General features: G+C 57.0%; 10 protein-coding genes across 10 annotated transcripts; 4 read left to right on the top strand and 6 right to left on the bottom strand.

The window, feature by feature from the left end:
- Nucleotides 1–115: 115 nt before the first annotated feature.
- Nucleotides 116–1,119, bottom strand: C7974DRAFT_371476 (uncharacterized protein; the record flags this gene model as incomplete). The annotated part of the gene is made up of 3 exons (XM_046140019.1): nucleotides 116–515; nucleotides 566–809; nucleotides 861–1,119. 3 exons carry the CDS (start codon nucleotides 1,117–1,119, stop codon nucleotides 116–118), a joined length of 903 nt encoding a protein of 300 aa, XP_046003088.1.
- A 1,777-nt stretch (nucleotides 1,120–2,896) lies between these two features.
- On the bottom strand, nucleotides 2,897–4,613 carry C7974DRAFT_430199 (beta-xylosidase; the record flags this gene model as incomplete). Its single annotated transcript, XM_046144681.1, has 2 exons — nucleotides 2,897–3,678; nucleotides 3,725–4,613. 2 exons carry the CDS (start codon nucleotides 4,611–4,613, stop codon nucleotides 2,897–2,899), a joined length of 1,671 nt encoding a protein of 556 aa, XP_046003087.1.
- Nucleotides 4,614–4,823: 210 nt separating this feature from the next.
- Nucleotides 4,824–6,824, bottom strand: C7974DRAFT_18720 (GABA permease). Its single transcript, XM_046136508.1, has 5 exons — nucleotides 6,591–6,824; nucleotides 6,350–6,542; nucleotides 5,860–6,299; nucleotides 5,312–5,809; nucleotides 4,824–5,259 (listed from the first exon to the last, which is right to left on the bottom strand). The coding sequence occupies exons 1-5, from the start codon at nucleotides 6,679–6,681 to the stop codon at nucleotides 4,949–4,951; spliced, it is 1,533 nt and encodes a 510-aa protein (XP_046003086.1). The 5' UTR covers nucleotides 6,682–6,824; the 3' UTR covers nucleotides 4,824–4,948.
- A 649-nt stretch (nucleotides 6,825–7,473) lies between these two features.
- Nucleotides 7,474–8,342, top strand: C7974DRAFT_18701 (isochorismatase family protein). Its single transcript, XM_046136506.1, has one exon. It carries the CDS (start codon nucleotides 7,568–7,570, stop codon nucleotides 8,288–8,290), a length of 723 nt encoding a protein of 240 aa, XP_046003085.1. The 5' UTR covers nucleotides 7,474–7,567; the 3' UTR covers nucleotides 8,291–8,342.
- Nucleotides 8,343–8,573: 231 nt separating this feature from the next.
- On the bottom strand, nucleotides 8,574–8,929 carry C7974DRAFT_300839 (histone-fold-containing protein; the record flags this gene model as incomplete). The annotated part of the gene is made up of 2 exons (XM_046137816.1): nucleotides 8,574–8,737; nucleotides 8,791–8,929. Coding segments are annotated over 2 exons (303 nt in total), but the record flags the coding sequence as incomplete, so codon positions are not given.
- A 1,198-nt stretch (nucleotides 8,930–10,127) lies between these two features.
- C7974DRAFT_18676 (uncharacterized protein) lies at nucleotides 10,128–11,922 on the bottom strand. Its single transcript, XM_046136498.1, has 2 exons — nucleotides 11,378–11,922; nucleotides 10,128–11,252 (listed from the first exon to the last, which is right to left on the bottom strand). Exons 1-2 carry the CDS (start codon nucleotides 11,603–11,605, stop codon nucleotides 10,353–10,355), a joined length of 1,128 nt encoding a protein of 375 aa, XP_046003083.1. The 5' UTR covers nucleotides 11,606–11,922; the 3' UTR covers nucleotides 10,128–10,352.
- Nucleotides 11,923–12,239: 317 nt separating this feature from the next.
- C7974DRAFT_459959 (heterokaryon incompatibility protein-domain-containing protein) lies at nucleotides 12,240–13,746 on the top strand (the record flags this gene model as incomplete). The annotated part of the gene is made up of 3 exons (XM_046146129.1): nucleotides 12,240–12,587; nucleotides 12,816–13,177; nucleotides 13,216–13,746. 3 exons carry the CDS (start codon nucleotides 12,240–12,242, stop codon nucleotides 13,340–13,342), a joined length of 837 nt encoding a protein of 278 aa, XP_046003082.1. The 3' UTR covers nucleotides 13,343–13,746.
- A 275-nt stretch (nucleotides 13,747–14,021) lies between these two features.
- Nucleotides 14,022–15,269, bottom strand: C7974DRAFT_18687 (ankyrin repeat-containing domain protein). The gene is made up of 2 exons (XM_046136501.1): nucleotides 14,671–15,269; nucleotides 14,022–14,618 (listed from the first exon to the last, which is right to left on the bottom strand). The coding sequence occupies exons 1-2, from the start codon at nucleotides 15,156–15,158 to the stop codon at nucleotides 14,111–14,113; spliced, it is 996 nt and encodes a 331-aa protein (XP_046003081.1). The 5' UTR covers nucleotides 15,159–15,269; the 3' UTR covers nucleotides 14,022–14,110.
- Nucleotides 15,270–16,465: 1,196 nt separating this feature from the next.
- Nucleotides 16,466–17,928, top strand: C7974DRAFT_18640 (uncharacterized protein). The gene is made up of 2 exons (XM_046136492.1): nucleotides 16,466–17,547; nucleotides 17,597–17,928. The coding sequence occupies exons 1-2, from the start codon at nucleotides 16,554–16,556 to the stop codon at nucleotides 17,698–17,700; spliced, it is 1,098 nt and encodes a 365-aa protein (XP_046003080.1). The 5' UTR covers nucleotides 16,466–16,553; the 3' UTR covers nucleotides 17,701–17,928.
- Nucleotides 17,929–19,535: 1,607 nt separating this feature from the next.
- Nucleotides 19,536–21,007, top strand: C7974DRAFT_430193 (uncharacterized protein; the record flags this gene model as incomplete). Its single annotated transcript, XM_046144680.1, has 3 exons — nucleotides 19,536–19,803; nucleotides 19,853–20,406; nucleotides 20,459–21,007. 3 exons carry the CDS (start codon nucleotides 19,536–19,538, stop codon nucleotides 21,005–21,007), a joined length of 1,371 nt encoding a protein of 456 aa, XP_046003079.1.
- Nucleotides 21,008–21,051: the final 44 nt, after the last annotated feature.

Below are 21,051 nucleotides of genomic sequence, written 5' to 3'. Positions count from 1 at the left end.
AAAGAAGAGCACAAACAGAACGTCGTGACGCTTTTAGCGGTGCATGACTCGAGAAAATGACCGTTTCCAACCTCTGGAGCAACATCATGATGTGCAAGGTAGGTGCAAATCGTGCTCACTTCGTGCGCTTGCGCCCTTGCTTGTCCCAGTCTGACTGCTTGATCTTGTACTTCGGGAGATCTGTCTGGAAGTCGCTGACGATCTGCGGCCTCTCCTTTTTCCAAGGGTACTCGTCGATCTTGTACTGTGGTCCAAAAAAGTACTCCTGTTGGTCTTCATGCAGGAGATTGCACGCTGCGCGGTTGCACTTCCCATTCATTTCGAAAGGACACTCTGTAGCGTAGAGAGGTTTCTTACAGCGAACAGCGGTTGATGATGTGGCCTTTTGATCCGAAATGGTGGGAGCTGATAGATCACGATCGGAACTAGGTGGAGCGGGCGTATCTTTTTGAGGCCCGGAAGCGCCGCGGGGCCGCTTGACCTTTCGTGATGGGCCGTTGCCGGTGCCAGATGTGCTGTACTTGGAGTCAGTAAACGTGTTTGAACAAGTACTAAGAGTATATACCGTTTTGCGGCGAACACAGGATCTGATTGCTGTTTCTCAATGAACAAGTCGCCTGCCTTCGGGATACTCGGTAGTTTAGGAGTAGTGGACGTTGCTGGAATGTTGGACGCAGCTGGGTCGTGTGCAGAGGAGCGGCGCACAGCGGTACCGGGCTCTGGAGCCTTTGTAGCCCTTGCGGTAGAAGCGGCTGGGATGACGGCGATGGTGCTCAGTCGTTCTTGGACATAGATGGACGGCTCTTGCCCTGCGCATAGATCGTCAATCGTTTTCTCACTTCAGATAATGAATCACTTACCAGCTTGCGTGGCGCGTATCTGGACCACTACCGTAGCAGTCGTTGAGTCGCCTTGCTGCTTGACCGTCACGTCAGAGATACGCAACATCTCGAAGGTGAACCCCAAGATGTCTTCGAAGAAGGTAACTTGATCTTGCAGCGAAGGCTTTTCAACCGTGAGCGCCGTGCTGGCATTCAAAGTGCCGGAGATTGTAGGGAGCTCTGCCTCAACAACATCGGGAGGAGAGACCATATCGCCTAGTGTTTCGCCTCGAGTCATCTTCGTGGTTGGTGTAATAAGTCGATTGCGGAAGTAGTGTTCTGGTTTTCGTTGCTGGTGGGGGAGAGTAATGGATGTCTAGACGATATTGGCGCAGAAGACAGTGAGTGAAGTGAAGGCCCAATTGGACCAATTGGGCAATAGTTCGAGACTGACTCAGAGCCGTGGAACCCTGAGATCATACAGGCAGCCAAACGGTGAAGTGAAGGAGGTAGGCAGCACCTGATCAGCCCCAATTGCTCGCTTTCACTCCCGACAATCAGTACCTTGCGACCCAATCATAGCGCGCACGCTAGCGCGGAGGCGCAAGTATATAAACAGCGCTACCCACGCCCCAGCTCCTGTTCTTCAATCGACCCATCAGCTCAACTCAACGCATGGTAGCTACCGCGAGGCGTTACCAGTGCGTGGGTTCCGGCGTCAAGGCGCGTATTTCCCTTCGTTGGTAGGTTCGAAGCACTCACGTTCTTCTTTCCTGGCGCTCTCGGAGTGCTCCCGGGAGTTGCGACCCTGGAGTTGAGCTGTTGACTCTCAGACAATGGCGCGTATATCCCGTTGTTTCGGTTCAGCAGTTGCGAGAATATCCTTCTGCTGACGTGCAGAACTTGTTGGGCAGCTGCCATCGAGTTGCTGCAGCCCTGAGGATAGGTCGATTCCAGACTTTTGTCTGCTGCCGTCAGCGAACCTTAGGCTCTTCTCCGGAAGTGACCTCGGGCGGAGACCAGGCGTTCATCCTGTCGCCTGCTGACTATACGTTCAACTGGACCATGTTCTTCATGCGCGGTAGAGTCAGGTAAGTACCCTCACCATCAAGTCTCCAGACAGATTCACTGACGCGTCGCAGGTCTTGGGCTCTGCTTGTCCGAGAGTGTGTGTCAGGAACGTGGTCGGCCATGGAACGGGTTTGTTGTCTCCAAAGCAGCAGCCTGGCGTCCTCCTTGCGAAGCCATCGCAAGAAGGTGCTGGTTCGAGTCCAGCTTCCGTGGTCGAAACTCCACCTCCCGCCTTGTCTATACAGACCGACCGAAAGGCTCGTGGCTTATGACACATCATCTCTTTGGCGTTCCAGTCCGCAAAGGGTATACTGCTTGGTCTACTCTTGAGCGTGGACATCTCGACAGATGCGGTAACACAAGTCTGTTCGGTTTGTCTTTCGCGATCGAAGAGGTGTGGTGGAACACATCTGCTTTGATTCGCTCTTCACTGGGCGGGTGCATGTCTGCCCACAGTGCGAGAAGGTGTGTTGGTGAGGTTCATGACTGTAATGGTGCATGTCTATCAGCAGTTGTGCTTCGTTAACACTGGGCTGCCTTCTCTTTCGTGGCAATGCTGTGTTGTGCTGGAGCGATCTGGCCGCATGATAAGCTCGGCTTCCCGAAACTGACAAGCCTATTACGCTTTTTCATTGAGACTCCACCTTCACGGAGGAGCTTGAGGAAGGAGGTCGCCTCTGTTGGGGCATTAGCAATCAGAGTCGCTGTTGGTCATTTCGCGGCAGGCTCTTTCTCTCACCTTGTGCTTGCATCAGGACAAGCGCATTACCAGATGTGTCAACACTATGCATCATCTAATGGAGACGCGAAGAGTGCCAGAGAATGATGTGCATTTCAGGAAGTAACATCCGAGAGGCTACGCGAGAAGGTGCACTTTGATAACACCGCTCTTCTTGCCAGTCGCAAACTGTTAGTCAAAGTAAGCGTCTTGTCTACATGGCTCGCACTGATGATCGCTTTTAGAAATTGCATTCTCGTCAAGCTATACAAAGTCACTTGCCGGATCACCGCTCTTGTTCTCGGATGGTGATGTCTTTGAAATCCGCTGGATCAAGGACAGGCTCCCAAGCTCCAAACGAGTAGATACCGAACATTGCTCCTGTGAAAGCACCACCTACTGGAGGCATGATGCAGAGATCCTTGACATCGAATGTAAAGCTCCACTCGGAGGAGCCTTGGACGAGAGTCATGGTGTACGTGGTAGGGGTAGCGCGCGCTGACAACTGCACAGGTGCTAGTGCGTCAAACGTGGAGGCACTAGCAATTGCTGGATATGTGGTGGTCAACTCCCCGACAGCGCCTGTGGGCTTCTTGCAGACAACGGTAGGCACAAGCTTATCATCCTGATTCACGGGCGTGATGCCAATTGAAGCGTAGGAGTACATACTCCACCACACGGTGATGCCTGCTTCATACCCTTTCCGGCTAGGGTGAAATTCGAGTGTCGCAGAGAAAACATCGTGGTAACTCTCCTGTTTCCGCAGCAGGAGGGATGGTGCTTCCGGAGACGAAAGGTCATAACAACCGCCATGGAGACGTAGGTAGCCTGGACGTTCCGTGAATGAGTGGAAAGGTTTAAGTGGAGTATTCTTCTGGTACCACCCAAGCTCGAGAGTGCTGGTGTTGGATTCAAGTGCGGCTTGCCAGCGGATGCCTTCCGGTCTTGACCGCGTCACGACTTGAGCTACCTCCTCGCGGCCTTCGGTTTCAAACTCGATGTTCTTCCCATCGTTGAACACTGGCCAACCATCGATCCATTCCACTTTGACCAGAAATGTCTCACGGCCTGTCATATGTCAGCCTCCGAACGAACATTCGTTAGGACAACTCACCCAATTGTGGTTCGAGATACCCCCCTTGGCTCTTGACGGGCCTCACGCCCAAGAAGACACCCCACCACCGCCCCTTCTCGTCCTCAAAAACATCCGCATGCCCTGTTCTTTGCACTTCCTCCTCAGGCCCATTATACCACAACGGCTTCCCCTGGCTCTCCCACGGCCCAAAGACACCCTTCTCGCTTCTGAACACCCACTCCTGATGCCCTGCCTCCGTTCCCCCCTCAGCAACAAACAAGTAATAGAACCCGTCTTTCTTCATGATATGGCTGCCCTCCGCAACCCCATACTGACTCTGTCGAACACACACAGGCGGCGTCAGCGTCCGCCCCGTCGGCAAATCCACCTCGGACACATGAATCGCGAAGTCCTTCAGCGCACTCGCCGGATCCCGGTCCGCAATCCGCACCGTGGTCGAGAGATAAGTCTTCCCGTCGTCGTCCCAGAAGACGTCCTGATCGAACCCGGGGTTGTCGAAGTACACAGGGTCGCTCCAGGAGCCGTCTGTATCGATGTCGTCGGTCCAGACGTAGAAGCCGCGCGGGAAGATGCGCTCGTCGCTGGTGGGGCGGTAGCGGTGGTACACGCCGTTGAAGAGGTACCAGCGCTTTTCGGCGTGGCGGTAGCGCAGCGTCGAGGCCCAGCTGCCGGCGCCGGGTTCGACGGTGCGCAGGTTGAGTTGCGAGGGCCGGGTAAGGGCGTGACCGATCAGTGCCCAATTTATGATATCGGTGGAGCGGTAGATGGCGCAGCCGGGGAAGTATTCGAAGGTCGATGTGCTTAGGTAGTATGTTGGTTTTCCGCCCGGGGTAGATGGTGGGACCACGCAGGCTGTGGGATCGGGGTTGAAGCCCCGGATGATGGGGTTTTGGAATGTTGGCGCCATGTTGTAGATGGTGTTCAATCGGGCCTTTGCCATACGTCGAGGTATCTATGTAATATTTATATAGACTTACAATACTCGTGTTCATACCGAGGGGTTCGTTTGGAGTTAGCGCGAGGATATTCCACCAATCACAGTAGCCTTTCTCGTTGTTGGCACTTGTGATTGCTCGAACAATGCCTTTGTCAGAAACGGTGGTGAGTTTTGCAAGAAGACACGGAGACTTTGTAGTCTGAACTTCTTCTCATTCGGAGGCATCTTACTTCAACAAGGAAATCGATTGAAGCAATTACACCAGCATTGCAGCTTGACTTGCCCTCAAGGCAAACTAGAACACTTTATGTCACCACATCCAGTAAGTGTCCACTCTCCGGCCCCGTAAACTTCTTCCTCCCCGTGAAGATCCAGAACATCGCACTCAGCAGCATAATCAACCCCGTCGCCGCCGAAGTATAGTTCATGTTCTCGCTGTCGACAGGCGTCGCGCTCGGGAAATTCGAAATGATGCACATGAAAGCCAAAAAAATGAAGCCGATAATGTTCAGCACAATACCGTAGCGTCCGAGCGAGTACGGGCCTTCGAGTCTGGTCTTCTTGCCTGAGAAGTGCGCGATGATGCGGGCGAGCAGCGGCATGGCGTAGGAAAGGTCTGGTTGGGTTAGCTGGGTGTGTGGATGTGAGAGTACGAGAATGCTGCTTACAGAAACCCTGGGTGGCGACGGCAACGATGGTGTTGAAGCCGGTGACAGTGCCAAAGTAGATTGAGTTGAAGGCGATCTGGACTGTGCCCGTCAGGAGCACGGCGTACACCGGGACACTGCGGGACGAGACTTTGCTCAGCAGGTCTGAGAACGGCAGGCCCTGGTCGCGCGCGAAGGCGTACACGGATCGCGAGCCCTCAGCCATGAGCGAGTTTGAAGCTACCAAGCAGATAACAGAGATCATCGACGACAGAGCCGAGGCACCTGCAACGCTGCCAGTGGAGTTGAACATAATTTCGATGACAGGCACGCCTGTTGCAGTGGTTGCAGTAGCGTCGAGGTCGCCGATACAGAAGCTCAAAGCGATGAGCCAGATGAAGCCGGTAATGAAGCCCATGTAGACGGCCATCACGATTGCACGGGGTGCTTGTTTACGAGCGTTCTTGATCTCTTCCGTCATGTGTGCTGGAGCGTCATAGCAGCACATGCCATAAGCGCCTGTTGGTTGTCAGTGAAGTCTTCCTCACATCAGCTCAACTGGAACTCACTTTGGAGAAGGCCAAGGACAACAGCATATGGCGGCGTCCAGCCCGTGAAGTTCTGAAAGTCACTGAAGACAAACGAAGGAGACTGCTTGTGGTCATTGGTGGCGAGAATAGTCGCCAAGCATACCACGAAGGACAACATATTCCAAGCAAGGATAGCTTTGGACAGCTTGTTCAGGATGTGCGGGAAGTAAATGTTCGAGAGCATGGCGATGAACGTGACCAAGTAGGCACACAAAACGGTATGCCAGCGCTCAATCGTGAACCCATAGTTGAGCTGCGCTGTGCCCAAGACGAAGTTCGTTGCGATGAAATTGTTGGTCGCTCCCATGGCAAGAACACCAATGAGCATAAACCATCCGCAGATGTAGCTGAAGCCTCGTGCCCAGCTCGTTGGGGCAAGGATCGCCACCCAGCTGTACTGGCCACCGGCAAGGGGGTACCTGAGAACCATGTTAGTGTAAGCAGTGCCATCAAGGACATGTACACTTACGCACTACACATCTCGGCCATTGAGTATGCGACCGCCAGCGTGAAGATGCATACCGCCAGCCAGCCCCAGATCATGACAGGCGGCCCACCGGTCTCGACACCAATGATAAGCACACCACTCAGCGCCGTCCAGGACGTGACGATACTGAACGAGAACCCAACCATGCCCACAAGCCCAAAGCTGCGCTTCAGCTCTGCATAAGGGTCAGCACCAGCAATCAAACAACCCACAGTCCACATACCCTGGGTGTAACCCAACTGCGCAAGCACAGCATCATCTTCATCGATGACATCCACCTTCTTCTCTGGGTCCGAAGTCGGCGTCGTAGACATGGCAATTGAGTGACTTGCAAAAGCGAAACTATCGGCTCTAGCAACCGTACAAACAGCTCTGCGCGAGCGATTGACTTGCAATTCACGCAATATACATACTCCCAGCGTCGCTCTATCTTCCCGCTGTCATCGCAACGGTCATGCACAGGCGTCTCCAGTGCGTCACTACACATTGATAACAGCCGTCTGCGCCTGTGTCCACGCTGGCTTATCCGCGTTTGTAGCACTTCTTATCAACCTGCGTTGCAGCATCTTGATTGGCTTAGATAGGGCAGGTACTCGGTAGTTAGGCAGTGGCGCGGTACCCCGGTCGTCGGGGGATAATTCCCGGCGCTGGGGTGCTGCATGGGCTGCATGTTGCCGTCCAATCTTGGATCGGAGCATTCCTGCGATCGGGATTTGAGATCATGGTGAAATGCTTGGTGGACTGGTGGGTTTTGCTTTGTACGAGGTGATGGTTGTGCTGCGCGAGGCGGAGATGGGGAGAGAGAAGGGGTCCGTTCAGCGGGCCGTTGCACTTGCCCCACCAAACACCCCCAGCTGGAGCTGAGTTCGCGGCACCATCCGAACAGCAGACAACATGACAAACGGTATTATTTCACTGTGTGCTGCGCGAGATCCGAGTATCGTGGTCTAGTACTATTGTAGTAAATATCGCACACGTTGTGCATACACATGTCTGGGGTCAAGCGAGCTAGTCTATCTCCAATTTCCTTACAACTGCTTACTGTACACATGCGAACCAGAGAACTGATTGAGTATACCGCGGTAGATAGTCACTATTTTCACGGCAAGTAGCATCTTCTGGTATCAGTTGCCAGCCCGAATTTGTACCATTTGCCCACACTCGACATTGTCCCAGCACCATCCCCTGCTACACATCACAATGCCGCAGACAACGCAAATCCCCTCATCCACGCCTTACGCCTGGCCGCACGACTCCACGCTCTCCCCCACAACAACAGCGCTCTTGATAATCGACATGCAACACGACTTCCTCTCCTCCTCAGGCTATCTCGCAACCCTCTCCCCCTCTACAGGAAACCGATTCACACCCCTGATTCCCACTATCTCGCACCTTCTGACCGCCTTCCGCCGCGCCTCCTTCCCGGTGATCCACACGCGCGAGGGCCACGAGGCGTCTCTTGCGACTGTGTCGTCTCGTGAGCTTCACCGCTCTAGGGTATCAGGCGCACAGATTGGTGCGCCGGGACCGTTGGGACGGTTCTTGATCCGTGGGGAGAAGGGACACGATATCATTCCCGAACTTGCGCCTTTGCGAGACGAGGTCGTTATCGACAAGCCGGGACGAGGGGCGTTTGCAAATACTGAGCTCGAAGCTGTGTTGAGGGCGAAGGGGGTAAGGAACCTTGTTGTCTGTGGAGTCACGGCGGATGCATGTGTGAGTACCACGGTGAGAGAGGCAAGCGATCGAGGTTATGATGTGCTAGTCGTAGCAGATGGTGTCGAGAGCATCAACGACGAGTTGAAGAAGTGGAGTCTGGAAGCATTCAAGGTGGAAGGAGGGCTGTTTGGGGTAACAGCTGAAAGTGAAGCTGTACTGGACGCAGTCGCAAGCTGGTATCCTGGCAGAAGCGATGGAAAATAGAGCCAGGATGAGACCGGTAACGCATGATTGCATGCAAAGTGAGCCGTCAAGTGAGCAAAAGTCAAGGCGAACTGCGAGTTGTGATGATATATATTGCATTGACTATAGCCAGCTGCTTGAGACCGAAGCCTCGCCATTGAAGTACCCAAATCCTAAAGAACGCCGAAGACCGATAGCCGTGACCAGATCATATCCATGAGCAATGTGCTGTGACCGTGTGAATCGCCAACGACCTCAGCGAAGGTGAAGGCGCAGCACGCGTCGTGTCAAGAAGGAAAGACGCTTAACCACCGAAACCGTAGAGGGTACGGCCCTGGCGCTTGAGTGCGTAGACAACGTCGAGGGAGGTGACGGTCTTGCGCTTGGCGTGCTCGGTGTAGGTGACGGCATCGCGAATGACGCTCTCAAGGAAGGTCTTCAGGACACCACGGGTCTCTTCGTAGATCACTGCAGCATTGTTAGTTGGGCTTGAGGGCAACGCGAAGGTAAGGGCAGCTTACTGGCAGAAATACGCTTGACACCACCACGACGCGCGAGACGACGGATAGCGGGCTTGGTGATACCCTGGATGTTGTCACGCAAAATCTTGCGGTGACGCTTGGCTCCGCCCTTGCCGAGACCCTTGCCGCCCTTGCCGCCTGAGGAGCGTTAGCATGCTGTATCGCGATGATAGGAAGGTGTCGTGGTGGACTAGTGGTGCAGTGCAGCGCTGTTGTCGCGGCCTGAGGGTGCGCGTTGCTGCGGTGGGGCTGGCGCGTTGAGGCTCAACACCAACGCGACGCTGCAGTGGCGGCGGCGACGGCGACAGCAACAACAGCGATGCACTGCACGACGACGACGAGAGTGGGTAAACGAGGATGTACTTACGTCCAGTCATATTGCTAGAAGGTTAGTTGATAAAGTTGGATGAAGTCTGGTCGTGACTGCTGATGCGCTTGGAAGATGCGCGAGGAACAATACGTGGAGTGCAGGAAGCAGAAGAAAGGGCTGAGCAAAGTGGGCGGACGTCTATTTAAGTAGCGCGCGGCGGGTGGGCGGCTGCCTCAGATCAACCAGGTGCCAAGCTCGGGCGCGCTCTTTGAGAACATCACGCTGAGCGCGACTGCCAAAATCAATCGCCCGGAAAGCGCACAATTCTACCAGCGCTCGTTTTGCAGGAACAGCCGCCTTGAAATCAACTCTGGCGCTAGGGGCACGGGCCAGTTGCAACACCAAATCACACCGCGACACCACGAACACGACTTCGGCGACTGCTGTGGAAATCTGTTTAAGATCACCTGGAACTGCCTTAATAATGTTCAGCAAGTGTCTACGAGTCGTCTGAAGCTGTATACAGGATCTCCGGCGTCGTTGTGAAGGCCATGGTGTCGATGCTTGCATTCTATACGCGTACCGCCGCATGCACGCGTCGTGCCCTGGATCACAACACGACGCATTCACATAGTCACGTAGCGCACCACAGGCGCACATTCGATCGTCTCTGTCAGGTCTTCTGAAGCATGTCTCGTTTTGGAGAGAAGGTTCAGTTACGACGTATGGGTATTATCTAGGACTGGTCGTGCTATTCTCCTTTCATCCACACCGCACTCAGTGGCAACGACGCCCACCCTGACAGCTGCGACATGTGACTCATCCCAGACATCACGTCACTCGGTTGTTTGCCTAGATGAGCTTACAGCTCCAATGCAGTACGCTGTAGGCATCAAGTCGAGTAGCGCTGGAACAGCTTGTTATCGATGCGGCAGATTTCACTTCTCAAGAGCGAGATATTTCTGGCCATCTGGCAGGCGCGACCGGCAGAAGCCCTTGGTCAAGCTGGGTCTCAGGCTATGACCTTTGGTGCTCGGTGACAGGGCGCCCGATGTTCGAGCTGCAAAGATTCTCTAGACTAAACACGTGGAATACTCTTGTGAGATACAAATGAAATTCATAATACCATCAACTATAAGGCCTACAAAGAACCATCGTATCAGACCGTCAGACTGGCAGAAGTGTCTCATCGAGTCTCGAGTCTGTTCCCGGGCCACTCACGTGACTACAGGAAAGCACACGCGGTCTTACTTTACTTCGACTCATCGACCTCCTTGGGCGCATCCTGGTACACCGGCGGAGCCTCGTACGCAGGCAGCTCAGCGTACTCCTGCTTCTCGCAGCTCTCCTCTGCAGCAGCCTCCTCAACATCCTCCTCCAACGCGATCGGCTGGTAGCTCTGACCGCGGAACTTGGCGACCACGATAGCGATGAGGCAGCCGAGCGCCATACCGACGAGGTAGGTGAGTGTGCCAGCGAAGATACCGATGAAGATGGGGACGAGGATGGTGAAGAAAGCGCGGCGGAGGAATCGGTGCATGCGGTGGTGGTGGTCGTGATGGTGGTGGCCATTGTGCTGCATGTGCGGGCGGTGGTGGTGGCCATCGGGGCGGAACCTGTGGGGCGATTTACCCTCCCCGGCCATAGGGTTGTGGTGCCCGTGGGGGCGCGACATGCCGTGAGGGCGGTTGTGACAGCCCGGTCGACCCTTGCCCATGTGCTTCAGGTTCTCGATGCGGTCGGCCATAATGCCCTTCCACTTGCAGATGAGCGGCATGTGCTCACATTCCTTCTGCTGCTCGGCTGGAGTCGCCTCGATGCTCTTCTTAGCTTCGAACGAGGCGATCATGAGTCGGCCGCTCGAGTCCTTGAGAAGGTTGATCGTGATGGATGGTGGGTTCATAGGAGTTGATTCAATCGATGTGATTTGGAACGTCATGGGGAGCAGCTCGACCCCCGCCTCGGACACAGTCTCAGCTGTGTTGAAGTGGAAGGTGTATCCAGTAACGCGAAGGCGCAGGTCATTCTCAGCCTTGGGATCGACCTGTGTGACATAGAATGGCTGCGAAGCGATAGAAAATGTGGGCGGGTATAGTTGAACACCATCTATCTCGAGAGACTCTTCACGAGGACCAACTTCAAAGTCAAGAAGCTACAATTTGTTAGTGACATCTATTTGTGAGGTTCCCATGACGTCCACATGTCTGAGGCTGAAGCTGAGCATCACGCCGGCGACTCGCGGCAAGTGGGCCACCGCTGTGGAGATGATAGACTCACAAATGTGTTGCCCGCGTCCTTTTCCCAGCTGAAGGACTTGTCCTCGAGAGTGGCTACCGCACATCCGGGGCAATCCACAGCAACAGTTCGCTTGAAGGAGTTGATGGCAGCAGTTTCCATAGCGTTGTCGTCCCCGAGCTCGGCTGCCGTCATCGACGGCGGGATGAGCACTGCATTGGCGGCCAGCGCCAGACTTGCGAGAAAACCCAGCTTACTGGGCGACATCATAAAGAGTATGTTTGTCCGGAAAGAAGAGAAGCATGAGGCGGTTGAGGGGTTTGTAGGTTGTGAGGCTCGGACTCAAAGGAAGGCGATGCCTGAGACCTCCGGTGGCTCGTCGACGCCGCGTCATCCAGTCCTGGGCTATCGGGACGTGCGGACTTCCCTCCGCCAAGTGTCGCGTTATTGTTTCATAGCGCTATCCGCGAGCGCTCAATCTGAGAGACAGCGCTGAACTAGACCAGCCTCTGCCCAAGCTAGATTATGGCCTGTGACAGCGGTTGCCGGTTGTTGCTTCCGACGTTGACTCGCGAACGCTCCTTCCCGTCCAAGGATCTTCCGTGACACGTGATGCGCGAACACTGTTCGTGCGATCGTGCGACAACAAACTATCTGTAGCCATGCGCAGCAGCAAAAGACCAGCACGGTCAGATCAAGAGTAATGATGCTACGGAGAACATGCACTTTACGTGGAGGACTGCTGCCATCCGCAGCCTGGAAGACAGGTTTTGCCGTGGTGGGCGTGATCAGGAGTGAGATCTCAGCCTTGCATCTCTCTGCAGTATCTTAAGCAGCGCCTACACGTCCAGCGGGACATCTCACAACTACCGCAATCGATCCATCGGAGCTTTTGTCGTCTGCGATGTGGCTGATAAACGTCGAAACGCGAAAACTCGAGTGCTTCAACGATGAGCGCGACCTTCCCCTCTACGCCATCCTATCTCACACGTGGACCAACACCGAGATCACCATGCAAATGTACAGAGACTTGCCTGAAGACAGGAGTCGCCAATACGGATATATCCAGATCAGTAGGGGCTATGATAAAATCGACAGATCGTGTCAGCAAGCGCGTGCAGACGGCCTGCCATACCTCTGGGTCGATACGTGCTGCATTGACAAGACATCGTCAGCAGAACTGAGTGAAGCTATCAACAGCATGTTCCGATGGTACCAGGGAGCGGTGATATGTTATGTGTACCTGGACGACGTCGCTTTTGGCGACGATACTTGCTACATTGTGCCGCCGATCGAACCCAATCGTTGGCGACCCGTCGACATACTGTCTAGGGGGCAAACCGAACCCCAAGGAGATTATTCATCTGAGGAATATGAATCAGTCATGGCAAGATGGGTCGCCTGTAGACGCATGTCCCAAGGCTTGCTGGCCCCTGAGCTGGTCGAACTCAACAATACGCCCCCCATCGACGGCGAAAAGCTCGCCAAAGCCCGCTGGTTCACACGCGGCTGGACGCTGCAAGAGCTCATTGCACCCAAAGACGTCATCTTCTACGACCAGCGCTGGACACGCATCGGCACCAAACGCAGCCTGAAATTCGACATCTCGCGCATCACCCGCATCCACGAGCTTGTGCTGGGCGGCAAAGTGCGCCTGCGCAGCGTCGACGTCGCGCAGCGCATGACTTGGGCCGCGGGCCGCGCCACATCCAAAGTCGAAGACAAGGCGTATAGCCTGTTTGGCATTTTCGGCGTGCACATGCCGCTGCTGTACGGCGAGGGCACGAAGGCGTTCACGCGGCTGCAGGAAGAGATTCTGAAAGAGAGCGACGATATGAGTCTGTTCGCGTGGCAGCCCGAAGGCGGGGATTTGTCGACAGACCCGGACGTCGTGGCGGCGTGGAGGAACGAGGCGCCGGCGCAGCTGCGTGTGTCGGATCTGGCGCGCGGGGTGTCGATTCTTGCGGAGGATCCGCAACAGTTCTACAAGGGTTCGGCGCTGAGTAGCCGCTTCTTCACGCTTGCGGGTGAACACTCGATGGTGGGCGGGAAGGGGCTTAAGATTGAATTGCCAATATTTAAGATCGCAGATGCACCCGAGGGGCCGCTTCGAGTCGCTGTCATAGAAGGCACAAACTTCTACACCAGTCATCTCTATGGATTAAAGATCGCCCATGGCTTCTTGATGGGCATTGTCCTTGAGAAGTTAAGTGCGGGTCACTATATGCGCCATCCCTTTGCTCCTCTGGTGCAGGTTTCGGCGATTGGTATCAAGGCGACCGACCTGCAGACGATATATATTCGCAAGGACATCAGCCGTTTCAAGTCAGCTCCGTCAACTTCTGGTAAGAATCATCGCACTAGGGAGATCCTCGTCAAGTGGTATGATCCGCGTCTTAATTCTATCAATTAGACTCTAACTTACGGACTACCATCGGTGTCATGTCTGCTGATCACTGCGATGTTTCGAGACTTCTCGGGATGCTGTGCTATCTCGCTTCCTCGATATCGCTTCCCCGATAGCCCATGGTGCTGTTTTGGGTATACTGCTGCACACCTCCGCATTCTCGATTCGCCCACTAACGAATCAGTCTCCATTTTGTACACATCAAACCTGAAGACACAATTCTGATCTTGTCAACGTCTGCTGCCTCGCGTTTATACTCTATCTACTGCCTGCCCTCTCTAGCTCTGCGTTCAATTTACCGTGATTAATAGGGCAACAGTTGTAGTAAGCTTCGCTTCTCCAACAGTCAAAAAGGTCACATCAGGCTACTACAGCAGCATTGCAATATCTTCGTGCCCAAGCAGTAGGGCAAGCTCTCTAGACTGGCTCTTCTTAAGCTTGGTTCGCAAAGAGAACATTCCTACTGACCTATCCGCCCCCCTCAAGAGCAGCATCTCCACTAGCTCTTTCTTTCCAAATGAAATAGCGAAATGCAGCGCGTTCTGCCGACCATATGTCAGGAACAGAGAGTTGGTTGGTGTGTTCCACCGTTCGCTATGCCCCATATAATACTCATCAATCGAAACGCCACTATCAAGCAGATAATCAATAACCTCTACGCGGCCCTTGCTGCCATTGCAATACGCCAGTGCCGCATGCGCCACTACGTCTGTGCCTGCGATCGCCCCGCCATGGCTAACAAGCAGCTTCAGAGTCTCCAGAGAGCCAAACGCTGCTGCGCGGTGCATGGCAGTCTGACCCATTGGACTCGATGCATTGGGCGATGCGCCAAGCGCCAGGCACCATACGACCAAGTCTTGATCTTGAACAACGCACCTGCAGGTACTTCAGGGAATGCTCGCACCGCAGCTATCGTGTCCGCACGTACCCTAGAATCGGTGTAGCGTTCTCGTTCACCGGCTGATCGATCCCCCATCCTCCCTCCAGAAGCAGTGTGAGTGCTGTTCTGCTCCCCGTGCTCTCGGCGGCTTCAAGTGCCGCCCAGACGTCTGGTCGCTCGGGTGTTATACCATGAGCGAGCAGTATGGGCAGCACATCCTCGCGACCGTGTCTGATGGCTGTAGCAAGCGGCTCTGAGGCTTGGAACCATGCCAATGCGTTTGGTTGCACGCGGTGGCCAGCTGGCTGCTGGGGATCACGCCATATGGCCAGGAAGTCCTGGAGTCTGGAGCGAGCAGCCGTAGAGCTGCACAGTTGGCTCAGTTCGCGCACAGCGCGAGTAAGGATCTCGGCGCGGGGGTTGTCTTGAGGATCGTTGTTCTGTGTTGTTTCTGGGGACCCGTCTAGCTCGAGGGGGGGAGGCGGCTCCCATGTCGGCTGAGAGGGGTCGGACGCGAAGGCTTCCTGTGTGGCCATGTTGCGTCGAAGCCTAGACAGGTCTTACCTCAGACGTACACCAGATGAACTATTTGAGGCGATCGTAAGAGTGACAGAAGGCTCTACAAGTGAGTTTTGAGGCTGTTTGGTGGTTTACGGACACCGGCTCTCATGTTCCAGAAAAAGCAGCGGATAAGCGACGTTCAAGCTGACCAACTTCAAGACAGAACTTGTAGCTCTCGACGTCTGGCCTCTGTCTGGTCATCGAACACTAGACGTAGTGAGCACGAGTGAGGTTGCTGTCACGTGGTACTTGTAGTTGTTCTGGAAGCAAAACAATACAAGTTCTGGAGCCGGGTCTCGGCGTCCGGACCTGCTTGCGCTGTAATGTAGGCGGGCCTGTATCTGTATGTATAAAGATACGGTGTAAGAACAGGGGTCATGGCTGGGTGCAGATGAAGTGTGATTCAGGGCCATGGCGTCATCGTGCATAATTTCAAGAACGAGCCATCGACAGCTGGCATGCCATGCACGCAGAGCCACGGTTGCCTCGGAGAACGAGCACAGCACCGAGCACAGCACCGCGCACAGCACACAGCGTGGGGCGCGGCGGAGAATAGTGCACGGTAGCCTGGCGGGTCGCCTCGCAGGCGGGAGAGCAGCAATGGCCAGCAGATCTTGGCCGCGTCGAGGGTGCTCTGGCGGTGGTTGTTAGTCCTCCCGCGACGCTCGGGCGCTGGGACGCTGCTGCTGTTCCTGGCGCCTGACGTGCGGGTCGCTGCTACCGCTTCTGGCGCCTGACGTGCAGGTCGAGCCTGGATGCTGGCGGTGGTTCGCAGAGGTTTCACGATCACATGCGTCTAGGATGCGGCCGACCATCGCTGCGGCACCGATGGGGCGCTGGCCAGCGGTGACGGCGGCGGGGACAGCGGGGGGCCAGCAGCGGTGACAGCGGCTGGTGGAGCTGGTATAGCTGGCTTGCACCGCAGCTCGTCGCAGCGCATCGCAGCTCACCGGTGGCTGGGAGGCAGACAGAGCGCAGCGTGCCTCCACTGCCGTGCGGCAATTGGGCGCGGGCTTGGGCTCAGGCGCGGTGGTGGGCAGGTGGGCTGGGCAGGCAGTGGCTACGTCATGGCAAGGGTTGGGCAGGGGTCCCGCCGCTGGCCTGCGACCAAGTGCCCTGCTGCGAGGCTCCCCACTCGCTGCAGCCACGGCGGGCGGACTGCTCCATCACGTCAGGCGCTCGCAGCCTGCTTGACTCCTGCTTGACGCCCGGCTCTGCCTCGCTCTGCCTCGCCCTGCCTGACGCCGGCCGGTCTCTTCTTATCCCGCCCTCGCCCTCCTCGCTCCTCTGCACCAGCCTGCCCGCCTGCCCGCCCGCCAGTCGCTGCGGCCAGCACCCGCCTGACCCCGCCCGCCCACACCACCGCCGCCATGTCGCGCCGCTACCCGACCGCCGAGCTGTACGAGGAGCGCGAGCGCGACTTCTACCGCAACGGCAACCACAGCAGCCGCAACTACGACGACCTCGACCAGGAGCTGCGCCGCGGGAGCGACCCCCGCCGCAGCGCCCCCGACTTTTTCCGCGACGACCGCCCGACCGCGGGGCCCATGGTGCTGCGGGGCCGCGAGCGTGACGAGGACACCTTCTCGCGCGCCCCTGCCCGCAGCCGCCGCGGGGGCTTCGACGACGACGACGCCATTTCGCTGCGCAGCCGGCCCCCGCCCCCGCCGAGCAGCGTGCGGGAGCGCGATATCGACGACCTCTCGCTCCGCCGCAGCGACACGGGAGGCCGCGGCCGCCGCGAGGTCGAGCGCGAGAAGGAGGAGCTCGACGTGACCATCCGCCGCCGCGAGCAGTCGAGGGGGCCGCCGCCACGTGACCGCTCCATCCCCTTCCGCCGCGGCGACGGCGCCCGCCCGCGCGAGGTCAGCCTCGAGCGCGACGACGTCCGCTTCCGCGAGCGCGACGGCGGCATCGACATCCGCGCCTCGCGCAAGGAGTTCAGCCGCGACGGCCGCGACGTTTCGGCCGAGCGCGGCGCCATCCGCTTCCAGGAGCGCGACGGCAACTTCGACCTGCACGCCTCGCGCCGCGAGTTCAGCCACAACGGCCGCAACCGCAGCGTCGAGCGCGACTCGCTGGTCATCCGCAACCGCGAGCGCTCACTGCCTCCGCCCAGCTCGCGCGGAGAGCTGATCGCCCGTGAGCACGAGGAGTTTGTGGTTCGCCGGCCCCGCGAGCAGTCACGCGGACCCCGCGAGCGTGAAGTCGTCAAGGACGAAATAGTCATTCGTCGCATGGAAGAGCGCTCGCCGTCCCCCGAGCCCCTGCCCCCGCCCCCGCCCCCGCCGCCAGCGCTAGAGCCGGAGATCAGACCTCCTATCATCCAGGAGATCATCACCCACCACAGGCACATCGACCACGGTAGGCTGACCCCAGTGCAGAGATCAATCACGTGATGCTGACCTCCCAGGCGTCGAGAGAGCCCGCTCTCCAACACCTCCCCCACCCCCACCAGCGCCTCCTTCTCCGCCTCGCAACGAGCGCATTGAAATCGAGATCAATCGGAGAGAGTAAGCTCCCACAACTCCACACGCTACAACCACCGCTGATCAGCCCAGAACCAGAAAAGGCGGACGTTCGACCGAGTTTGACGAGCTCGAGATTGAGATCGACCGCAGCCGCGGCCGTGACTTTGAGGTGAGAGCCCGCTCGCCCTCCTTCAGCCCTTCCAGGCGCCGTTATCCTGCCCCTGCCTCCGCCGATTCCCACTTCGAGATTGAAGCCGATTACTACAACCGCAAAGCTTTGGAGCGCGCCTACCCGGGCGAGGCGTGGAACGGTGCCACTACAGATTGGACCATCGTCGACGTTCCGCCAGGCACCAAGCGAGTTCAATTGGACGGAATCGGTGGCGGCGCCCAGGAAATCACTTGGCAGCGATACAACGGCGTCCGCCGTTCAAAGTTCATCAGCGCTGATGATGAACATGTCACTGACTCTCACACTCAGGTAAAATCAAAGAAGAAGGACATGTGGACCGAAGTCACAAAAGACCTGGTGCTCCGCGAAGCTATCGACGGCATGGGCTACAAGTGCGAAGAGACCGAAGACTTCTTCTACGTCATGGAATACCTGCGCTACGTACGTGCATTCTTCAGAGTCGAGCCCTCGCAGCGTGCTAACAGTCGAACAGGAGGATGTGCTCCAGCTCGTGGAAGTTTCCGACGACATCCGTCGGAGGCGAAAGTCGCGTATACGAGAGATTGAAATCGAGCGCGAGGAGATCCGCAGACCGAGCTCTGCCTACGATGATCGATACTACGAGCACGAGGTGTCTTTTGACAGCCGTCGCAGCCGATACCGTTAGACTGCCTTGACTAGACCTCTTTGACTACACCATTTTGAACCGCGACTCGAAGCAAGCGCACTAGCTCGAAGCAGCACTGCATCTGGAACAAGCGGACATCTGTCTCGGCGAGCAGATGACGCACATCGAGCACGATCTGGGGCCAGTGCGGCTGTCTGCAAAAGTCTCAACATGATACCACAACCATCTCGGCGATCGAACACGATGGTCGATAACGAAGACACGGCCACGTTCAGTCCGTTGCGCACTAATGACTATGACGACTATGACCAGCATATCCGGAGCGAGCGAGAACGGACTGATTGTTTTGGGTTTCTTTTATTCTTCGCATCCGTTCGGGTGACACTCTATTCATTGGTTGACTTGATAGGCTGAGGCGCGCAGGGAGGTACATACATCTCGTTTTCCAAATTCAACGTTTCCAAATACTGCAATTGGGCATCTGAGCGAGTCGAATCGGCCATGATTCTCGGACAGTATGACAGCCGTTATTTGTGAGAGGCTGCGCTTTTGATTTATCTCCATTTCCGGCTAGTATTGGCGAGCGCGATGCAAGGACGACTCCCGCCTGACCTCACTCGAAGCCCTTTCCTACAACATCGCTCCCTGCATCGGCCCTGCGCCTGCAAACTGTCATCGCTCCTCCCCCCACTATCATAACCACGTTCCTGCCCATCTATTAATATCCCGCATTCCAACGGCCACTAGCCTGCCTAGCTGAGCTACCAATAAAAGCCGGCGCTTAGCGACACATCCATTCCGTCCCAGGGGTTTCACGTCGCACGCCCGCGCGCCAACCACGCGCAAGACATGGACGATCAGACGAGGCGCCACGGCTCGGACGGGTACGTCCGGGCGATGTTTCACAGAGACGTGAGGGGTGCGGTGGAGCGAGTACTGCACCAGCCCTTGTCTGTGGCGCGGCGGGTCAGCGGGGCCTGATGTATAAGGCTCGATGGGCTGCAGGTGCGGCTTGGTGCCCTGTTGCCCTCTCTTTTTGCGGCAGTGCCTACATATCTGCCGTTTGTGTGCTTCGTCCAAGATGCAGTTTCTCGCCGCGGTTGCGGTCTTCGCCACGGCCTTCGCCGCAGTCGTGCGCGCGCAGAATGCCTCCTCTTCGTTTGTGCCCGCGGCGTCGACGTTCTACCTGCCAGATACAGAAACGCAGTTCTCGGTCAATATCGCGAGTGACTCGCGGGATTTGTATTTCTACTTTGCGAGTCCGGCGTATTCGTGGGTTGGCGTGGGGTTCGGGGCGCAAATGGAGAACAGCTTGATGCTGGTCATGTATCCGGATGGGAACGGCGACAGTACGGAGTGTGCGGCTACGGACTGACGGAAACGGACTGACGGGTGCAGATGTAACGATATCTCCGCGCAGCGGCCGGAAAGGAGGCGAACCGACATTCACCAGCAATGTCGAGATTGAGGTCCTCGATGGTACGAGAGTCGAGGATGGCATGATGATCTTGCACGCGCGCTGCTCCGACTGCCGCGTCTGGCCCAATGGATTTCTCGATGCTACGTCCCGGGCTCAGAACATGATCTACGCGTTTGGCAGCCCCTATGCGCTGCAGTCCTCGTCGCCGTCGGCGGATCTCAAGCGCCACGTGAGATACGGGCACTTCACCATGGACATGACTGCCGCGACCGGCACGGGCGGAGTGCCGCTGAAGAGCAATCTCAGCAACGGCGTGCAGCAACAGGGCAGCATGACGAAAGACACCGACCGCAAGACGCTCGCGCACGCAGTCCTAGGGTGTCTGGTGCTCTTCATCGTCTGGCCTCTCGCCCTCCTCCTCGCCACCTTCCTAAAAAACATCCGCCTCCGTCTCACCCTCTCGATCATCGTCCTCGCCTGCCTCACCACCGTCTACGCGCTCGGAATCTCCTCCTCGGCGCAATACAACCGCGTAAGCACCCCCGTTCGTATCTCCTCCCCCCCCCCATATCTAACGAAAACAGTCCCAATCCTTCACCACCCCGCACCAACTCCTCGCCCTCATCACCCTCGCCCCACTACTCCTCCTCGCGGTCCTCCTCGCCCCCGCCCTCTCCGCACTGCACCCCGCTCACGGCCCCCTTGCGGCCCTCACCCTCGCCCTCCTCCTCGTCACCGGCGGTCTGGGCCTGCACCTCGCAGCGCAAACGCGCGCACTGGTGCTGTCCTACACGGGCCTCGCACTACTGGTGCTGGTCGTGCTAGCGTGCGGGAGCGTCATCGCGCGGCGGCGGGCGCGCGACAGGGGCGCAGCGGAGAGAGCGGAGATGGCGCTGCTGCGGAAGGGGAGCGAGGCGAGTTTCAAGAGTAGTCTGAAGGGGAGCGCGGGGAGTGCGGGGAGCGCGACTAGTCTTAGGGGGTTTCTGGATGAGAGTCGCAGGGAGCCTGGGGTCGGGAGCGGGAGCGGGAGGGCAAGGGCCGGTGTGTATGGTGGCGGGGCGATGCCTGGGCCGCAGTACTTGCTGAATATGCATCCGGGGGTGCCGGTGCATTTCGGGGGGAGGAGTGCGTGAGGAGATGTGGTGAGGTTTTTGCTTGTGGAGTTCAGGGAGGGGGG

Source organism: Boeremia exigua, assembly GCF_020726555.1.
Source record: "Boeremia exigua strain MPI-SDFR-AT-0100 chromosome Unknown C7974scaffold_1, whole genome shotgun sequence".
Classification (NCBI taxonomy): domain Eukaryota; kingdom Fungi; phylum Ascomycota; class Dothideomycetes; order Pleosporales; family Didymellaceae; genus Boeremia; species Boeremia exigua.
Note: the sequence above shows the minus strand (reverse complement) of the source record. Positions and strands in the feature narration are given on the sequence as shown.